This window comes from Ylistrum balloti, unplaced genomic scaffold (genome assembly GCF_031769215.1).
Source record: "Ylistrum balloti isolate Yb309-2 unplaced genomic scaffold, AGI_CSIRO_Ybal_v1 Utg372282, whole genome shotgun sequence".
In the NCBI taxonomy this organism is placed as follows: domain Eukaryota; kingdom Metazoa; phylum Mollusca; class Bivalvia; order Pectinida; family Pectinidae; genus Ylistrum; species Ylistrum balloti.
This window is the reverse complement of record NW_026783061.1, coordinates 48,947-71,481: the sequence shown is the minus strand read 5'-3', so window position 1 is coordinate 71,481 and position 22,535 is coordinate 48,947. Positions and strand designations below refer to the sequence as shown.

General features: G+C 34.0%; 2 protein-coding genes across 2 annotated transcripts; one reads left to right on the top strand and one right to left on the bottom strand.

Moving 5' to 3' along the window:
• Positions 1–649: 649 nt before the first annotated feature.
• Positions 650–9,562, bottom strand: LOC132564442 (V-type proton ATPase subunit d-like). The gene is made up of 8 exons (XM_060229096.1): positions 9,387–9,562; positions 8,495–8,666; positions 7,950–8,128; positions 7,253–7,332; positions 6,574–6,651; positions 4,586–4,762; positions 4,286–4,363; positions 650–3,791 (listed from the first exon to the last, which is right to left on the bottom strand). The coding sequence occupies exons 1-8, from the start codon at positions 9,520–9,522 to the stop codon at positions 3,630–3,632; spliced, it is 1,062 nt and encodes a 353-aa protein (XP_060085079.1). The 5' UTR covers positions 9,523–9,562; the 3' UTR covers positions 650–3,629.
• A 1,047-nt stretch (positions 9,563–10,609) lies between these two features.
• Positions 10,610–22,046, top strand: LOC132564443 (adenosylhomocysteinase B-like). Its single transcript, XM_060229097.1, has 9 exons — positions 10,610–10,684; positions 11,130–11,320; positions 14,006–14,134; positions 17,036–17,135; positions 17,930–18,042; positions 18,513–18,720; positions 19,159–19,364; positions 20,202–20,390; positions 21,348–22,046. Exons 1-9 carry the CDS (start codon positions 10,666–10,668, stop codon positions 21,477–21,479), a joined length of 1,287 nt encoding a protein of 428 aa, XP_060085080.1. The 5' UTR covers positions 10,610–10,665; the 3' UTR covers positions 21,480–22,046.
• Positions 22,047–22,535: the final 489 nt, after the last annotated feature.

Below are 22,535 nucleotides of genomic sequence, written 5' to 3'. Positions count from 1 at the left end.
GACAAATAGTCCTTATTTGGGAACAACTCTGTAGAACTAGCCATTTGGGTAGTCCTCACACTATAGATTAAGGAATAGTAAGTAAACTGTCCTAATTAGAGTCTGGACAACTATGGAAGTGTAGACATTCAATATAAATGACAAGGTGCCTATACTTTAAGTTCTGTCAGAAAACATACAAAGAGTACATTAACTATAGGAATTATAGAGTTTAAGAAAATTACCCCAGTTCAGTACTGCCACTGTCCATGTGTGTTCTTTATTAGTGATTTTAACTGGAAAGTAACACTAAGGATTTTTCTGTTCCTGGGATGTACTGTAAGTCACTTTCATGAATACTTCACTCTTCAGGCATATTCACCAATTCATGATTTCACAAAGGCTGATCAAGGAATTACTTTTAAATTTGCAAATGATCGTAACAAAATCAACATGAATGCCATCCAGAGATATTTTGGTACAAATAATCACGAAGGATTTGATTCTTTTAAAGTGAAAATAAATTCCCCTCAAAAAGTAAGTAATTTACATTTAACAGTTCTGATAAAACAGATTCTGTAATTCTTACAACACACCTTTAACTATTTCAGATATTATAGACAAATTCTCTAGAACTCCTAGTCCAGGGCAGATTTCTTCAAACAAGAGATTCACCATTTTGACTTCTATATTTATTTGTGTATACACTTTACATAAATGTGTCTTGTGATTATCACAAGACATAACAACATCTGGGTTAAACAGGAACATGTGACATGTGTCATCTAGCCATCTAAATTACAACCAATATAATTCCCAACAATAACAGATGGTCATGCCAACCTGTTCATACATACACACAAAAAGAAGAGAATGTGGAAGTCATACAATACAACAGCACATTTGAAACCTATTGAAGACTTAATGTTTGTTCAAAAATGTATAACCTACCTGTATACATCTTCATTTAATGAAATATGTAGTTAAAAGATCTCAAGAAAAAATTATGACTAGGTATCACATTTTATATATACTACAAGATGATGTAATATTGTGACATGATGTGACATTCATAAATTTTGAACTGAAATGACACCTGTCTTTGCAAATCTGAAGTCAACTGATGACGACACTTGTCACATGATAGATCACATAACAGTGTTGATAAATACAGAGACAAGCTAAAGTGCTTTAATCATACATTCTATACTAAGCACAATACATACAATACAATCACATTTGGAATCAATAAATCAATAAATAATATGACACTTTATGGTCACTGATGCACATCCATAATTCACTCATCCATTACTAATTATATGTAATATATCATATAATGGTAAAAATTTATAATATCAAACGCAGACATTATCTGTCAATTATCAACCTGGACATGGCTTTCTCATCACATAAGCTGACTATGGTATTTAACCAAGATGAAGTTATACTCCCTGGTATATATACAAGTCTAAAACTTCTATTGATTTGCACAAGTCATACATTAATATATTTGTTAATTCTGTTGATCTTCCTGACACCATTTCAGTCAAGAGATAGCATCCACTCACATTTCACCCAGGATCATTAATCAAACATCAAAATCAATATTGTCATAATTAACTTAACATGATCCCAGAGTGTTAACACATAACCCTAATTCAATGTTGTGAGATGAGTTCCCTGGTATATAATGGGGAATTTGATAAAAACATATTGTTTGGATTTCCAATGAAAACAATACAGATGATGGTGGACTTTGTCATCAGTGTTTTGTCCAATTAATCAACTGAAAATCAGCAATGACTTATATTTACTCATGGAAATTTCATTGTGGCATGTTTTTCTTTTTCTTCCTCTCCTCTTTTTTGGAATAGATAAGAAATCAATTAAGTCAGGCAATTGTATTTGTTCAAAACTCCTTTATGAGTAGATATTAAAGTTCCTTGGTTATATATATATATATATATATTGACTAATCAGCAATTCTAAAATCCAGAGAGTGATTTTACAGCTATATCATTTGATGAAAACAATTCTAAGAAACAGCACTTCCCAATCACATAAAGAATAAACAATATCTACCACTCTTCCCTCACAAAAATCACAGTTTATACACAAAATATTTATTGATAAATATCTTTCAGAAAGAAAGAAAATCTTTTTAGAAATTAACACAACAATAATGAATGTTCAATAACAGATCTTGATAAGGAAATCAATTTCATGTTTTTTCATTATAATTTTGCACTGAAAAATATCTTCCATAACATTCTGTATAGTTTTACTACATTTGTCATTACTACATTGTAGTTTTCCCTAATAGTATATCAAACAAATCTCATCTTTTTATGATCACAAATTACTTCAATATCATGTTAAAAAATTCATCCGTTTGGTCCTTGTAGTTATGTGGGTGGTATTCAGGTGTTATTATCAAAATGTTTTGGTAAATTTAACTTGGTTGTAATCGAAATATTTTGTTCTGTTAAATTCTGTTATTTTAAACTTAACCCCTTTCTTTGCAATCTAGATATGAGAGGGAAATAATGGGTAGTTTGGTGGCACAATAGTAATGAACCCATCTTCCACCTAGAAGTCCTGGTTTTGATTCCCTGAACAGACATGAAAAAGTATGGGGTCACCTGTTTGACCTCATAGTTTTCCTCATATCCTCTATGTACTCCTTGCACACTTACATCTGGCTAACAAAAATGATAAGTAAAAGTTGAAATTGTTTCACAACTCTTGTAAAATCAATGAAATTCATATTATTGTGAGACAATAAAAATGACTAAAATTATCTATTGGTTTTTGAATGATCTTATCAAAATATTTTTTTCTATGTTCTATTGTTTTTTCATAATAAAACTAATGAAAGTATTTCTTTTCAACAGATCCATTGAAAGTGTACCAAACTTATACAACTTATGATAATCATTTCTGATTCGCCAACGTTGACTCAAAAAGAAATGAAAGTAACTATAGCATACCGTTAACTATAAACCTAACACAAATATCTGGAATGTCCTGCATATGAATGGATTTCTTCTCAACCTTAGGTTTCAAAGTTGAATCAATGTCAACCAATGATCTTATTAACACTAACAATTCTAAAGTAAAACCGTCACTTTTTGAAGTATGACAACATGGTAACTCCCTACCACTTATCATGGATATCCTTTGATCTACCTGTAATCAGAAGTATTTCAAATATTTTCCGATGTATTACCCTGCAAACTGTACCTAGTACTGGTGTTAATGTGAGTACAACCAAATTAAACTTAACATCAAAATGTGATATTTTTGAAGACTAGACTAATTCAAAATTCCATTTCACTTAAAAAAAAAAAATCTGATGTCTTTCCACACCTATCCTTATTACACTATTATACTTATTACTATTCTACGGTGTTCAAACTTTATTTTTTTAAATAAATTTGCATGTAAATAAGTTTGTTCATGTTTAAAAAAGTCTTTAAAACAAATTATTGGAAGTCCACAGATTTTCATTCTATGCTTCATAAGAATAAAGCTTTAGAACCAAAACTGATCACATCTAAGACTTCTCCTAAGTGTAACGGAGACTTCCAGTTTTGATTCAAACTTCTTTGCTCCCAAATCTTAGTTTTCCAGCCTGTTAATCCTGATCAGAAGATGGGTATATAGCTATCAATTTTTGCACGATGTCTTTGTGCTACACACTCAGCGATCCACACGATGTTGCGGTTTTCCTGCTCCTTCAGTTTGACATAGGAGTAAAAGGTACCCATTTGAAACTGTTGCATGAAGGAATTTTTCATCAGTTGTACCTAAAAGCATTTCAAATACATTAATAATTTCAGTTTTGAATATTTCAGCATCAGAGACTGAAAGTAACATAATAAATATGGTATTCTTTATTTCATTTAGAAGAATTTAATTGCATTTGTTATTAACGTAAACCTTGAGGTTATCTCCCGTTTCAGAAACTGCCCATTGTTTTTAGTTGGTTGACCTACAGTGGGAGATAACTCCTGATCTAATGGCAGGGGATGATTACATGAGCTTATAGTTGGAGATATTTGTGAGAGATTTAATTTTGCTATATCTGTGGTTATAAAAGACTGCACAGGGCCAAGTAAATACTCAAAATCTCCGAAAATGTATGTATATATATATATATATGTATATATGCATGTTCTGCTGTTTACTGTCAAAGGGGCATTGTGCATAATTCAATCCCAGCGAATTAATACAAGGTAGTACAACCATAAAAATATGAGCCCCACAAAATTAAACAACCATACAGCAATAAAATCCTTACCTCACGATCAAAGAATCTATCCTCCAGTGTTTTGTCCCCAGGGTTGGTACCAGATCCCTCAAACAATTCTTTATATTCCTAAATCATAAAATACAAAATCTACATTGAATATAAAATTTTGCAAAGAATCCTTAAGATCAAAGCCTAACTGAGTATAAACGGCTGTTAATGGAATATTTTCACAATCAAAACATATGATGATGGGTTACTGAAATGTTACTACTTGTGGAAGATATCTTTTCTTATATAAGCTTCTACATTTACTGTTGCTATTTCTTAAATGAATGTAGAGTGTCTTACACCATAGATGTCAGCAACAGCACGGACTTGGTCATAATCATCTGCCCTGCCTAGCTGAGTCAGTCCATATGGGTTCAGCTTCCCACAGCGGGGATACAGTTTTGCACGATCATCCTTGGTCAACTCAGTACCAAAGGAGTTGATAGTAATAATGAAAGCTCGTCGATCTGCCTCAAACTGAAACCGGTGAAATTTAAACAGGTCAAAATTTTCAAGTTTTTTATGAAATAATTTCATTATATTTCTATGAATTAAAATTTTGTGATCTGAATGTAAAAAGACATTAATACACATATGTCTCACTATTTCTCAGATAAAATATTTGCTTTCATGTTAATGTACCATGAAATAGAGAAAATATCATCCCAACCAAAATAACCCACTACATCATAATATTTTTAACTTTGGAAATTGAAAGTTCAAGATTTCTTCCAAAAACCTGTCAGCTGAACTGGCTGATAAACTGGAAATAATGTCTTTAACAAAACCATGAAATTTCAGTGAGTTATACATTAACTGAAAACTTATCATATGGATTGTCTGGTGACACTTCATGAAAACTATTTGTTAAGATTTGTTAAGATGTGAGGAAGTTTGATCAACATTCATTGTTGTAAACTGCTTTAGTTCACTATGCAGAGAAATGAGACACTTGACATTATCTGACTATTGCACCTACATTTTAGGATTTAGATAATGAGTGTTTCTAAAACCTACTAATAATTTTCTGAAGAATAATTAAGACAAGAGTGCCGTTGACACAATATACGCCGCCACAACATATAAAGATAAAAAAAAACCTAAAATCGCCACTTCCAGCTTATCCACCCATTGTAGTAGTGACATTGAGCAAGTTTCGTGAAAATCTGATCATTAGTTTAGGAGGAATTACATTCAAAAGGCTCCACTATGAGCAAGCTACAAACACAAAGATGAAAATGGCATAAATCTTACAAAAATCAATGAACCGTAAAATCACCCCTTCATGCCCTTCATGCACATTGAACCATTGTATTAGTAACACTGAGCAAGTTTTATGAAAATCTGATCATTAGTTTAGGAGCAAGCTACAGATACAAAGTTGAAAATGGCATAAATCTTACAAAAATCAAAGAACCGAAAAATCGCCCCTTCATGCACATCTACCCATTGTAGTAGTGACATTGAGCAAGTTTCATGAAAATCTGATGATTAGTTAAGGAGGAGTTGCGTTCACAAGAAATGGATGAACGGACGGATGGACAGATGGAGAAGATGATGCCAATATACGACCGCCTCCGGCGGCGTATAAAAAACCCACTCATGGGAGACAACTAACACAGAAACAAAGATGCATAACTTTAATGGAAGGATAGCTGTTAGGAAGATCTGAAACATAAAAATGCATCCCTTTGTTTTTTGTAAGATTTCAATTATCACCAATAAATTATTTGAACAAAAGGACTACCATATTGGTCGTACTGTCAAACCAAAATAAGTTCAGGAAGATTAAAACAAGAAAATTTCTTGTATTCAACACATTTGACCATTGGCCTATGTGAAAATCTATCTTTGCTCATATTTTGAAGCAGTTTCAAAAATTGTGAGTTGAGGGGCTCTAGGTTATATGTTATCTACAGATCAAGGACATTCACTGATTACTCAATGTCAAAAACACAATATTTATTTGGTTTGGGACATGCTGTATAAATCAGATTGACGCAATAATTTTATTGGTACATAACCATTGTCTAGTATCAACCTAAGAACATAGATCAACACATACTATACCGTACCTTGTATATCAATGATGTGATAACATGTATAAACCAAATGTAAATATCTCAAAAATAAATAAACAAATTGATGAATACAAATCATGTATAAGACATGTAATCTATCATTATTTGGATCACGACCATCCTACATGATGTCAACAAAGCTGATATCATGACTTAAAATATCAATTTGTAACCACCATTAATGTTTTCTGTTGGACAAACACTTACTGCCAGAGCATCACACATGACCTCTGCTGTAGCACCACCCAGCTCACTACAGAAACTGTAGAAATCTTCAAGGTATGCCTGAAATGAAAGCAATATTAAGCTGTGTATCTACAAACGTAATATACAAAATATTATCAACATATAAAACAAGGTTATCAGTGAAACTGTTGAATGCTCCCCGAAAACAACTTTATTAGACTCAAAACTTAATCAATGGGCAATAATTCTGTAATTAAGAAGTTGCTGGCCCTGAATTTGGTATACTGCAAATTCTCCAAGTTTTGATAACACCTTAATTATGCAAAACAGAGTTATGGTTCTCATACACTGCACTTATCGAGATCCTTCGACCTTTGACATTTCATGTTGATACCTCTTGTAGTTTTTGTGATATGCCCTCGACAAAATTCTGATGGGCGGACAGATGGATTAACAAAGCAGCAGTGATATGCTCTACCATTGGGGAACATAAAAACCTGTAAAGTTTATATCTGTAGCTTCAAATAATTAATCAGAAATTTTAGCATCAAAAGTCAATACTCATCTAATACTTGGTTTTAATATCAATGGCTGATGTGATAAAGTAGTAATACTGTTGTAACTGACACAAGTTGTACTGTTGACAGGAAAATATACATATTAGACAGCAAATAAATATGTATCCATGCACTTTTAATACCTTGTACAGCGTGTTTCTGATGATCTCAATGTTCATTTCATCCAAATCTTGTTCAGAAATGCAGTCGATGAAATAAGGAGCTGTGAAAAAAAAAATAAATAAAAAAGGATATTATAATTTGATGGAAACAATTTTATCATTATTGTTTTGATTTTTATCACCAAATCGGGAATGGGTGACTTTAAAATTTTTTCATTATCTACTAAACAAATTTTCGGCAATATATACCTGCATCAAAATATATGACCAGCAAAACTGATCATCTATTCACACCTTCATTTCAAACTTTCAAATTAGCAATCTTAATACAACTAATTGTAGATATGAATACACAACATCACTCTCTTATTACCTTTTATGTATAATTTCCTAATTATCATAAGTAATTACATTGTTGTCAAATATTCGTTCATATCATTATCAACTGTATGTTGAGATGTAAGCAGGTAAGAATTTATCTTTTAGATACTGGTTGCTGCCTTACTCTGGCCAAGTATGTATTCTCTTGTATATGATATAACAATTTTTCTAGAAATATTTGAAATCAAATATTTTCCTTCTTCTTGAATAATTTTGTTATCTACCAACGAAAAAAAGGGCCCAACCCCAGTACAATGCTAAACATAGCCCTTCCAAAGTCATTCCTACTTAGAAATATATCAGGTATAATAGCATATCTATATAATGGTTTACTTACCAAGTGGAGTGTCCACCAACACAGCATTATACAGTTCAGCTGGAGTAGCAGCTATGTGTATGGCCTCCATTTGTTCAAAGCTTCCAAGAGGGTGACACTTGGGGATCAGTTCATTAATTGGTCGCTGGTGAAGTGTGCCGGTAATAAGCAGAATGATATTGTCTATCATGTAACTATACCTGTAACAAAGACATTGATTTGTTGTCATTTTTTGTAACAGCTGAAAACATTATTAACACTTTTTTTGTCTTGATTTTATGTATAAAAAGTTTAATTTCTTCCAACACTGAAAGTTGATAAATCTACACATCCACATTTTTTTTTACATGAAACCAAATGATTTGTACAAGCAATTATACTCATCAGATGACAAAACTAAATGTGACTGATCATGATTTAAAGCCTGATATACAATATGCAAGTAAATATTCAAGACTGGTAAATTTCTTTTCTGGATGAATACTTTTTCCAGGCTACTGGTCTGATGGATGAGTGACTTCTGAAAGTTTTAGCCAACCTCTGTTTAAATAGGCAGTTATATTTACGTTATATAATCCAGAAATGTGGCAAGAGGTTCCAAGCAGTGGTTACGGAGATGCTGGAACTCAATAACAAGTTTTTCCTTAAGTTTGTCATCAATAACAGATACTGTCAAAGGACTTGGCTCATTGGCAAGGAAGTTTCCATAGTCAGTGCTCTGTAGATGAAGCTTCAGGTCTGCAAAGGAAAATCATGCAAGTGTTGTAATTATTTCTATTTTTGCAATATTGAAATAATTCATATTGTAAAAATGTGTTGATACCCCTTTTGATTTTTCTTGTGCATTCAAGATGATTTGATAGGATACTAGGGATGGTTATAACATGTATTGAAAATATTTGAATTACTGAAATACTGTACTCATTAACTTGCATTTCAATTTTAAAAAAGACAATAATCAAGTCCACAATTTTATGGCCTCTCATTCACATTGTCTAGAATTAAGGAACTTGTGAAAAGTGCAAATTTCAGTATAAATATTGAGTATTCAACATGTACTTCCAAATATTTTGCATAATACATTAAAGTTCAAGCTGAAGTGAAAATACATCAACAGTTTTATGAATTTGGTAACATCAAAAGTATTTGATTTTTTCATACGGTGCTGTTTACTTTGATAATCAAGAAGAATATAGACAATCGTCCTTGCTCTATACTTTACAGACACAAAAATATTGCACGGTCTGCAACGTGTGCTACAATACCGGTGGCATACGCATAGATCAAAGTGTGCTAGATTTGTACGCCATTACAAATGTTTTTCAAGTAATTATAAAAGGAGATAAACAAAACTACATATCCAACATTATCATTTGACTCATAATCACATACACCATGTCGCTGTGATCACTGATGATCTGTCATTGAGACGTTATAGGTCATCATGATTCGTCTTACCATCCAGACTTTCACACTGTACAAGATTTAGATAATCCGCCTGTTTTAAGATCCCTCCTTTAAATCCTCGAACAAGACCTTCGAGATAACCATGGTCTATGTTGAAGTACATCTCTGGCATTGCGTAGGCCGACATTCTGGTGTATTATTGAAAATCTGCACAAGATTCTTCCGTTGTCAATATTTTATCCGGAAGTAAGGATCACATGAACGATTGACGCGTCATCTATGAATTATCCAAGGGAGATAAATAATTCATAACCCTTCCTTTTTTATTATTACTCACTAATGTAATCCAGAGCGTGTTATCATTGTAACAATACAGATTACAAGTTTTTTTGTGTGTAAATGTTTGCGTTTGGACGGCATGAGACACATTGTCTTCATAAGTAATTTTAGGATCTATGAAATACACATATTTTCCGAAAAAGATCGGGGCTCCCAAAGGGGTAATGAATGACCAAATAGGCTGGTATTCCATATATGATCAGTCCGAACGAAAGAGATTTGTCAAAAAATATCTTTTCACTTCTATCTTTATATTGTTTTTGTAATCAGGGGCGTGTTTATAATGCACTTCACTTCGCCATCGTAATTTAAAAAAAAAAAAAAAGCATACATACACAAATCTGAAGGCTTGATTGATACCAGTTGAAATAACGATAGTATCGTCGATCGTAATCTGTTCATCAACTTGAAAAGTCAATTTTACATCCCTGGTTGAAGTTGCTAGATATAAATAAAAACTATTTTACGGCATACTGAGTTAGATATATAGTCATTGGTTTATTTAAAGCATGTCAAAAGAGATAAGAAAAATGCATACGGAGACCGGATTTCGGAAATCCGGCATCCCAACGTCACAGAGGCTAATTCTAGGAAGACAGTTCGACCCATAATTGTAGGACTCTCTCGCATCACAAAATTCTTTCACAAAAATCACTTCATACAGTTCATAGGGAAAAAAGTTCTACATACTGTGTATTAATGTATTTATTTTTATTGGTTGCCAGAAAATTTCACAGAACATAACCAAACTACGTGATGTGTTAAAGGTTTCCTGTATGTAAACCCAAAAATACCTCCCAATCCAGATTTATTACAAATGTTTTCATTCGCTGATTTGTCGTACGTTAGGCCAAACATATCTCTTGAAACAAACAACGTCACGTGATTATGCAAATAAGTAAAGGGTATAAATTGGCCGGCGAACATGAATGCGACCTCTTTCTTCAACTAACACACGTGGGCTCAGAAGTGCCGTAGACGATCTAGCAAAATGCCCTCATATAAAGTCGGTACGTGTGTTTACATAGAAGTATGTTATGTCATGCACCAAACTTTACGCCATATGAAACTTCACTTATCACTTCATCATCTACAAGTATCATATTTGACATGAGTTTCCTCATAATATGAAAATGCAACGTTTGCACATAACGAGCAGGTGTAGTTACACGAAACGCATTGTCTTCCTTAGTCCTCAAAATTGTCGAGGCCGAGAACACAATCGAGTTGTGTTTAGAGCGTGGGATTACGTTTTACGAAAGATCTTCCTACAGACCCCTATTTACGGAACTGAAGCTGACAAGTGTACTTGTGCGAGATCAGCGTGGCTAGATTATAATTGTATAGATATATTGATCGCGATTTCTTGGGCAGGGGATTAATGCTGACATATTAATTTGATATATATATAATACTTGTTATCCGTGTGATGTTGCAAATGATTTCCGTTTCCAGCGGACATTGGTTTGGCCGATTGGGGCCGCAAATGCATTGAAGTTGCTGAAAATGAAATGCCTGGATTGATGCAGATGAGAACAAAATATGGTAAGACTAAGCCTTTGGCCGGAGCCCGGATCGCTGGATGTCTTCATATGACCACACAGACAGCAGTGCTCATTGAAACTCTTACAGCCCTCGGAGCAGAGGTAGGGAAACGGTTGGAATGAACTAAAGTGGTCCTTGTGGTGACGTACGTGTGTAAATATACTTGATATATTATAGATTGATGCTTGGCCACTACATAATTAGTATTGGAATGTTTGTTTATTGAAACTCTTGACTTGTACAATTGTTTGTCTTTTCAATGTCAAATGTTTTAAAAGCTTACTCCACACATCCACCAATATCCATGTTGTGCTTGCATAAGTTGGTAATATATGTTTTCTTTTTTTTTTTTGTTTCTGGAAAGTCAAAAAGATATTCTGACTTCAATTTCTTCATTTTACAAAAATGATTTACTTTTCATCAGAGGGAAGCAACCTAGATTTTCTATAAATGTAGTGAAAATTTCACATTTTAACCCCATGTCAATAAATTGTGTGTGCGTGCATTTTTTTTATTAACAGATCATTTGAGCTGTACACCTGTTTGTTGGAAGATTTTTAGCTTGCCTCTGTAAGAGAGGGGGAGCTTATGTTGTCACCCTGATGTAGGTGTAGGTGTCACCATTGGTTTTATAATGTTAGGTTTTGGTGCAAGTGTTGAAAGACATAAGTAAACCCATTATAATTGTACTAGGGTTCTGATGTTTGGCTGTAGGGTTCCTGTACAGATTAACTATTACTACCAGGAGTCAGAATGCCCAATTTTTTGTATGTATTTTGAAACTTTTGGAATTTTATTTTATGTCAAATCTAATGTTAAAGTTTGGTGCAAGTGATGAAAGGTATTAGTAAATCCCTTTAAAATTGTACTAGGGTACTGGTATTTGGTTGTAGGGATCCTGTGGAGGTCAACTATACTACCTGGGTACTGGTATTTGGTTGTAGGGATCCTGTGGAGGTCAACTATACTACCTGGGTACTGGTATTTGGTTGTAGGGATCCTGTGGAGGTCAACTATACTACCTGGGTACTGGTATTTGGTTGTAGGGATCCTGTGGAGGTCAACTATTACTACCGAGGTACTGGTATTTGGTTGTAGGGATCCTGTGGAGGTCAACTATTACTACCGAGGTACTGGTATTTAGTTGTAGGGATCATGTTGAGGTCTACTATTACTACCTAGGTACTGGTATTTGGTTGTAGGGATCCTGTGGAGGTCAACTATACTACCTAGGTACTGGTATTTGGTTGTAGGGATCCTGTGGAGGTCTACTATTACTACCTAGGTACTGGTATTTGGTTGTAGGGATCCTGTGGAGGTCTACTATTACTACCTAGGTACTGGTATTTGGTTGTAGGGATCCTGTGGAGGTCTACTATTACTACCGAGGTACTGGTATTTGGTTGTAGGGATCCTGTGGAGGTCTACTATTACTACCGAGGTACTGGTATTTGGTTGTAGGGATCATGTGGAGGTCTACTATTACTTCTTGGGTACTGATATTTCAGTTTTTTGTGGCAGTTAACTTATTAATTTCTTTTATGAAAGGTCAGGGAAATATAATGTGGCCAAATGAAGATAAAATGAAATATCATTCCTTTTCTAAATTGTTCAAAGTGCACCTATACTACTGGCAATAGTATTTAAGTACAATAGTCACTGTTTGCTTGAGATAAAGGTTCACATATTCATTGATCAAGGTGAGGATCATTGAACCTGTTATCTGTGACCCAGATCTTGCTTGGTCTTGTCTTGTTCATATCTGGCTAGAGACTACACTATCACTATTATCAGTAGGAAAGATGGTGATTTCACAACTTTCACATATGTTGGGTCAAAGTCATTGAACTCTCAAGACCACTTTATCATGCATATCCTGTAACCTTGATACTCGAGAGATTGCAATTACTTTCGCTCTCTGCACCCTTGGAACATGTCATAGCAAAATTGAAGGTTCTCTGTGCAACATCTTGTAGACAAGACATGAAGACTAGTTTGATCCTTTGGTTACATAAAACAAATCTCGAAGTTACATAACAGTTCATTGCACAGGTTTTGAAGTTGGGTGTCTCTCCTTTGTAATCTTCAAAAGGAGCATATCGGCCTGTGGTTGGTCAATTTTTTCTCCTGGAACCAATCAAAGTACTTTGTTTGAGCCTTCCAAGTTTGCCATGACATGTTCTAGGGTGCGGAGAGCGAAAGTGATCATAACCCCTGAAGTATCAAGTATACCTGTAAAAAGCCTCGGGAGCCCAAAAAAAGTCTTGAACAAAACTTGGGAGATTGCAGACGTGTATATGTCACAGGGTTTATTGGAGTAAGTGTCTGTAACATCCTGTTTAATCTGTATTCGTTACTGTACGTGTATGTCCTTATTTGGTGTTACCTGTTAGGTAGTGTCAGTGTCTGTCCTTATATGGTGTCGTCTTGAGACATATACATGTCCATGTGTGACAGGTGAGGAAGTCGTGCAAGAGTGAGTGTGTAGGGTAATAAAACTATGGATACCTCTGGGTGCTGGGCAGAATCACAGATTAGCCACGTCGCTCTGGACGTCCTCAGGGGTCCAGGAGCCACAAATAGCTACAGTTGAGTTACTGACACGAACTGACGGTCGGCGTAATGATGTGGTTGTAATCCTAAACCAGGGGTATTAATAAAAAATGTTCAACACACAACAAATTCGAGTTGATGGTGTGACGTATAGTTTGCTGTGCGGTTGAAATTCTACTGAAATTGTATTGCGGAGGATTTTTTCTCATCAGTTGTCATTGTTTTTGGGACAGGTTCAGTGGAGTAGCTGCAACATTTTCTCAACACAGGACTTTGCTGCAGCAGCTATAGCCAAAACTGGTGTCCCAGTCTATGCTTGGAAGGGAGAGACTGATGAGGAGTACATCTGGTGTATTGAACAGGTAAATCACAGTTGTACAAGGACAGGATCTATGGATTCATGTCTCAATTAAGGGCCATACGTCTCACCAGGGCACTTTATGTAAACATCATCAATGACTTTAATGGCCAACATTTCAAACCTATTTCCCAAGCAATAGATCAACCCACTTATCTGTTAGGTCCAGGATGGTCTAGTGTACTTATTGTGATTGGTTAGTACCATGTGTGAGTGGGCGCCATACCACAAGTTTTCTGATGTATTTTTATACATACCAGGATCAAAACATTTCTCATGGGAAGATTTGGTCACAATATCGAGCAGTCATTGTTTTTGTCTTTCTGCAAGACTTTTATTAATTCATGAGTACTGGTGACACGACCGTATGTTCTGAAACAAGGTTTTCCCTATGCTGTGTTTTACCACGTGATTGGCAATTACAAATAACCACTAGTATAACAGCCAATAAGAAATGATGTTTTGAAGGTTCACACTCGGTCAGCTTTTTTGCCAGCAGTGCTCTTTCGAACACATTTGATTGAAGTTGCAGAGATACACACTGTAGATATATCAACTTTGCTATGATGTACTATTATGCAGCATATACAGTAATGAATGAATTATGTGACAAATTATCAGCTGATGACACATTAGTGTCGCATATGAATTTGATCATGTGTGAATTTTGAACATGACATCATTGATGACAATGATTTATTATAGCACATCAGATGTTTCAAAGAATAAGCAAACACAAGTTGAGGAAAAGTACAATGCATATGAAAAAATGCATCAAATTAAGACAAATTGTCTTCAACCCATTTCTGTAAGAAATAAGCCAGTTTTGCCCATCAGGAAGTTAATTTCTTGGTTAAGACATCAAAAAAAATGTCAACTGTTAATGTCACATTCTGCTTACTGTCACATTTCCCCGACAAATGGAACATGATATCAAATGGTTTTCATTACATTGGGGCCATACTTTTTTCTTTAAACTTCTAAATAACCAATGGATCAAATGTTTTGATATTTGGGTGATGTTCCTAGGAAATGACCTTTATCAATATTCAAGGTCACGGGTCTAATTTCTTAACCTTTAAATGACCTCTTAGCATGAACGAAAAAAGGCCTAGAGGCATGATATTTGGCTGATATGTTCAAAGAATGAACCCCAACAAAATTGGTGAAAAACAAATTACCTTGTCTTATAGGCCAAATTAGTTTAAACATTAAAACAACTTGTCAAACATTTAAACAACTTCTTCTCATGAACATGCATGCCTAGAGGCAAGATATTTTGCTGGTGTGTTCCCAAGATGCAGTCTGACAAAAGTTGGTGAAAAGAAATGATTTTGACTTTTATTCAAGGTCACGGAGGTTCAGATTTGCTAGTATTTATATGTACCAGGTGAGAGCTGCAGGCCCATTGGGCCTCTTGTTATTTCTTTGTGTAGGAATTATATCTGATGACCTCATTGAATGATTGTAAGACAACTGAATTTAGATTTTTTTTTCTTTTTCCAACACTATTTCAATTTTTGTCAGTTACCCTTGTCAAGACATCCTTTTTTATGCATACATTTGTCCATCCTTCATACATTTGTCTGTGCATATCAAAAAAGCTGTAAGAGGATATAACCACAGAACTTCTCTAGATAGATCTTGATAAAGAGAAGTGTACTCTACAAGAACCATAACTCTTTTGTGTTACTAGGAGAATGTGTAGTATAACGAATTCGGGGCCTGCAACTTCTTAATTACAGAATTTTTGCTCTTTGATTCCAATAAAGTCGTTTTCAGGGAGCAGTAATCATTTTCACTGATACTCTTGTCAGAAATGGTAGTAATTATTCGCTGTTTAACATGTTAGTGTAACAACTAGTTAATCCATTGTTGGTTGTTTTGCTGGAGGCAGTATAAAATCATGATTAAATAGAAACTTGTTAAAAATCTGGTAAGTATACATTAACTGACCATTTTGTGTTGAGGCAACCAAGATACTTAACACTACCAGCTAATTCTGCATAATACATGACTGATGTTCAACTAACCATATTCCTATAAGCCATAAGCTTAGGGTTGTAACATCGGACTTCTCAAACACCAGGTCTTTTCCTGCAAGATAAAGAAACATCTTGGTTTTATAATTTCTTTTATCAATGGGTCTCCTCTTAGATAATTGTCAGTTTTAGATTGTAGTTATATCACATGCTAATCATCAGAACAGAATTTTGTTGTTTTTACTTACTTTCCCTTCTCATAATATATGGTTATTTATAACACAGTAGTTTATTTAAAACTTTAAGGATGAAAAAACCCTTGTCAATTATCATTGCCTGTGACAGTATAATGAAATGATGACTGTGCTTCCATATTGAAAGAGTTATGGATAAGTCACACTTCACAATGTAATTGAACCTAAACCAGTAATACATTGTCGAGCACTTGATGTTATCTGTTAATATATTGATTCCTCACAAGGAGATGTGATTCTAAAATCGGCACATATTTTTAATGATGGAGAGTTATCTCCCTTATGTAGATTTTCTACATGTAGATTAATTTGCCAATAGTTCTCAAAAAAACTTCTCAACCTTTACACCAAATATTTTGAAGGTGGAATACAATGTGGAAATATTTGACATGTTTATCATTTATTTTGTATTTTTAATCTACTCTATTAAGGGAAATGGTTGTTATTTCAGAAGTCTGGATTTAGTGTTGACTTCGTAACTGATGGTATGATATTTTATCCGTCACATTATTCTGACAATGTGCTGTCATTCCTGTAAATATACAAACCATCCAAAACATGTCACACTTCGTCAATCAGTTTGCAGATATAATTAGTTTTGTTTAAACAGAGAAATGATTGAACAGATTATTTTGTTTTGTTTTCTAACTCTTTTGATGTCTGTTGTAGACTTTGATGTTCCCTGATGGCAAACCTCTGAACATGATCCTTGATGATGGTGGTGATCTCACCAATCTTGTCCACGAGCGTTTCCCACAGTACCTCGAGGGTAAGTAAATGGTTGATGATAAAAGAAAAAATACTTCTGAAAATCTCACTTTGTACTTTAGCCTCATTTTTGTTTAGATTGGGAAACCCTTTTAGAGAATATTTTCAAAAACATGGAAAAATACTTCTACAAAATAAAGGTCTTTCGCCACCTTGTGAATGGGACCCGTGGTTTTAATATTGAAAAAAAAATCTCCAATCAGGAGAAATAACAATTCAACACAAAATTGATTTAGTAATACTTTACAAGTTTATTTCTTTCTGTAAGTATTGCTGATTATCACAATTGTACAAGTTTGCGATCAAAAAAATGTTATTTGAACAGCACCACCGAAATGATTAGACCATTTGTTAAACTGCCATTATCAAGGAATTTCATTGATAAGAATATAAAGGTTTTGACATAGGGAAGAATGCCCACATTCCAAAGTTCTGCTGAAGAAAAACATTTGAAATATTCCACAAACCTTAATTCAGTAAGAATTCACTTTGACTTTTTCAGCATATTATTGTTATTTCAGATTGAATTCCATGTAGTATGTATATACAATATAAAAAGTATGTTGTCATTTGTTAGATAAGGAAAATGTAAATAATTTGTTTGTAATTCCTTTTACCATGTACAAACAATATCTATACACTTTTTCAAAATACTTCCTAGTACAATATGTTATCTCCCTTTACTAGTGGTACATCAGTAAAATTTGTGTAGCAGTTAGAAAACAAGATATGTGTATACATAATCAGGGATGAAGGTTAACATTCTAGCTTGTTCATGTATTTTTGTTTTTTAAGGGATTAAGGGACTGTCGGAGGAGACCACCACAGGTGTCCACAATCTCTACAAAATGATGAAGAATGGAAAACTTAAGATCCCAGCCATCAATGTCAATGATTCAGTTACCAAGGTAAACTTTCAAATATAAGTATTGTGAATAAAGCTTAGTTGGTGTGAACTTTTTTGCAAATTTTCATCTGTGATTTCAGTGGATAGAATTTTCCCGATGCCTTGTTTCTCATATTTTCAAATAGCATTTCCTTGAACTCCTTCCATCTCATTGATTTGGTCTTGATGAGACGATTGAAGATGAAAATTCTGTAATATAATATAAACATTCAACATTTGAAACTTAAGTTATGAATCTTTATAAGATGCTCATTGTTGGGACGTGTTGGTACAACATTGCATTAGGTCTCAATTTAAAATTTTAATACTTTTGAGGAAAAAATTAAAATGAAATGCATGTCCAGAAAAAGCTAGAGTTTGGTGAAACCAGTCTGCAATATTAAATTGATGAACTTGCGTCTCTAGCTGTTGAGATGGACTTCTACTTTCTTAAAGATTATAACGGTATATTACGACATTGATTTGTTACAGAGCAAGTTTGATAACCTGTACGGCTGTCGTGAATCACTCGTTGATGGCATCAAGCGTGCAACAGATGTTATGTTGGCTGGTAAGGTTGCCATGGTTGCTGGTTATGGAGATGTTGGTAAGGGATCTGCCCATGCCCTGAGAGCTTTTGGTGCCCGTGTACTTGTCACAGAAATTGATCCAATCAATGCCCTCCAGGCTGCAATGGAAGGTAAAAACTTGCTACCAATAAGTTACTTCTAAACATTTAGATGTTTTAGATTATTTTATACCATGACTGAAGAAAAACTGAGGATGAGGATTCTTTGTAATTCCAAATAGTTTGTTTCAGTTTTCAGATTATACATCATAGAGATGTTTTTATTCAAGTTTATTTCACCTATTCATAAATAATTGTGACAGAATGGTCTTTATTCTGAACTGTTAGAACAGTCAATACATTTTGTCTTTTTTGGGTTTTTTTTTTTTATTATTTCTTTTGGGGGCAGGGGGGAGTAAAAGTGCTATAAAAATCTGTATTGAAAAGTAATTGAATTGAATAAATAGTTCTACATTTTAATCTTGTGAGTTACAAGAACAACTATGAATTTAGAAATAGATAAGATAATTGAAGCCTTTAAGTCACTAACTCTTTATACATCCTTTGCAGGATTTGAAGTGACAACTGTTGAGGAAGCTCTGAAGAAGGCCAGAATCTTCGTCACTGCTACTGGGTGTAAGGATATCATTCATGGTAACATGTTCGAACAGATGCTGGAGGATGCTGTTGTGTGTAATATCGGACATTTTGACTGTGAACTTGATGTCAAATGGCTTAATGAAAACTGTGCCAAAAAAGAACAAATCAAACCTCAGGTATACAATTGTTCTCAACTAATATGAACAAAACTTGACAATTTAATGACTTCCCTTGAGTGACTGTTTAGTGAAAAGTACCACAGAAACATATTGATAGAAATCTTGTCTTTATTTTTTCTTGCAGACTTAAATTTTCGAAGTCTAAATTTCCAAAGTGTTTAAAAAGTCCAGAAATTTGAAACATTTACAAGAACTTTGAATAAAGTGCTGCAATTTGAAGATAAATCTTTAAATTTTACGAAATTTTTATATATTTCTGATTCAGCAGAATTGAGAGTGTCAAAGAAAAATATTATTGAGAGAAGTTCTATTTTGATTCTGAATGTACATATAGTGCATCAATAATTTTATGGTTTCAGTAGTAATTTGAAATATGTGAATATTTGTTGTTTCAACGCCTAAGATTGTAGGATTACCATGTCACTGTGTTGATATCTTCAGTGTATAACATATAACAGTTTCCTTATATGACGTTAAAATTGTTGCCATGATCAGCTTGCTGTAGCCAAAGCATTTATGTTGGGTAAGGAAATGCATTAAAAGTGCTTGAGGGGAAAAACTTGTAAAAAAAAATAGGGAAGTTCTTCGATGGCTCTTTCAAAAAGTGGGGAATGGTTTTTCACTAGATAAATTGCAGTGTTCATTCTTTAGAATATTTTACCAATATCTCAACATTTTTGTATCATTTCAGTCTTGGTAGTTTTAGAGCTGTAACATATCTTTTAATTTGTTTTAGATTTTTCCTGCTTTATCTTAGCTTTTTGGCTGTTCAGTCTCATTTTAACAAATTCCATGTAAATTTGTGTTTAAAAATATCATTTAATTGTTTGACAGGTTGATAGATATACTCTGAAGAATGGGCGTCATATCATACTGCTTGCTGAGGGTCGTCTTGTGAATCTCGGCTGTGCCCATGGACATCCAAGCTTTGTCATGTCCAATTCCTTTACAAATCAAGTTCTTGCCCAAATTGAACTGTGGACCACACCCTACAAACTTGGTGTTCATCTTCTACCAAAGACTGTAAGTCATTCTGTTATTATTTTGTGATAAATTACAGATAAATTATAAAACAGGGCAAGCTGGTATGTTGACTGGATAGATTTTCCTGCTAGCACTTCCTCTCCTTTTGAACAGAAATTTGTTTTAAAACAGAACTGTTTTTTGCTCACCTGGCCCAGGGTACTGATGTTGGGCCTGTAGCATGCTGGGTTGGAGGGCGATCAAGTTTGTATAAATATATGAACTTGACCCATTTTCAAGAATGGATTGTGATACAGAAATATCAAGTTCATAAATGAATTAAGACTGGTCAGTTCTTTGGTCCTTCCTGGCTTATTTAAAATGACCGGAATACTTGATTAGCCTTCTCTGCATTGTTATCGCATGTTCCTTTACTGTAAATCACTTAGATTTCATGAATAGTTTATTTTACAAACTTACCTGTTCAGACAATTTGCAAAAACATGATTTCCTGGACACTGTTCTAGTACTGACTCTGAATTAAAGAATGATGAGCTATTAGAGACGAGGACTCGTGAACACTTCAATATGGGTTACCAAATCAACATGGATGTCATCCAAATTACTTTCGCGCAAATAATCATGAAGGATTTTAATTCAGGATGGAATCTCCTCCTGTATTACAGTAGCAATTGTCGATATTTGATATTGACACGAACAACATCAGACACAAAGAGTCTAACTTTACAATCTAAACTCTAAAGAATATTATTTTAATAAGTGTGGTTAATAGGAAGGTTTCATTTTTATGGATTAAATTAAATTTCAGAAATAACCATCCAGTTTATCCTGAGGTGCTAGAAGACATTTGTTTCTAGTTTTTTTTTCAGTTCCATAACAGTCTGTTACATTGTTGATTTTCTATGAGGTGTAGGTGAGTAATATCTGTTCAATATGATATATTCATTGTCTTAAGAATGACCTTTTCATTGGTGAAATTCATTCTTTTATTTTCAGCTTGATGAACAAGTAGCTGCTGCTCATCTTGATCACTTGGGAGTTAAGCTGACCAAACTCTCGGCAGACCAGTCAGAGTACCTCGGAATCCCACAAGAAGGTCCCTTCAAACCAGAAATTTACAGATACTAAGATGTATGGAGAGCCAAGGGGGACTCGAGGACAGTGGCTATTTGATATAGTACATAGATATTTATGCAGATATGTCGCTCAATTCATTAGCAACCTGTCACCCCTATAAGTGTTATTAGACCAATCATGAACTAAGAAAGAGCTCATCTAATTCACTATAATGGGGTTGATATGGTTCTAAGATAAAATGGGTTTCATGAGACACAACTCTTATCAAATTTTGTGTGGGGATGGAATTGAGTACCATTTCATTTGCATGATGAGAATAAGATATATATCATAAGTTAAGAACTGTCATTGAGAATTCAGAAATCCAATTGAACTGTGTATGTTTGTTGGTAATGTTATTTGTTACAGATGCTGTGTTTCTGAATTTCCAATATTAAAGCTTTAAGCTATGCTAATGCAAACAAGGCCTCCCATATATATCTGTAAATGAGTCCATTTGAAATAGTTCTTTGCTAAAATGGAGTGCATTTTTTTCCAGGCATATTGAATATATTTTAAACAGATTTGTTTTCTATCATGTCATCTTCATGAAAAATAAAAAGAAAAAAATATTAGAAATATTGATTTTTGTTTTTATTCAGTAAAGTTATGCTTCAAAGAAATGAAGCAATTAAGGTATGTAAAGACTTAAACTCTCCCTTGATAAGCAAAGGCCTGCAGAAATATTGATTTGATGACAAACGACATCAAAACAAATATTGTACAATAGGTGTTGGTGAATAGGAAGGTGGAATGTTTGCACGATCTCTACGATATTGGTGCAGAGCAGTTTACACTATGATCAAAAATTTCAAACTGTCGCCTTGGATTTGTACAATGTAAGTTTGGTACAGATATTTCCTAAGTACCTGTTAGCTTTTCAATTTCACGTGTGGGTTCCCTTAGTCTCTGGTACTGATATGATGTTGGGATTGAGCAGAAAAGCAAAATGACAGACAAGCGGCCATCTTGAATTTTGACAATTACAGATTGCGATCCCCATTGTTTGGGGAATACTGGATGAATCTTAAATCATTTATGTATGTTCCCCCTAGTTGTTAAATGTAA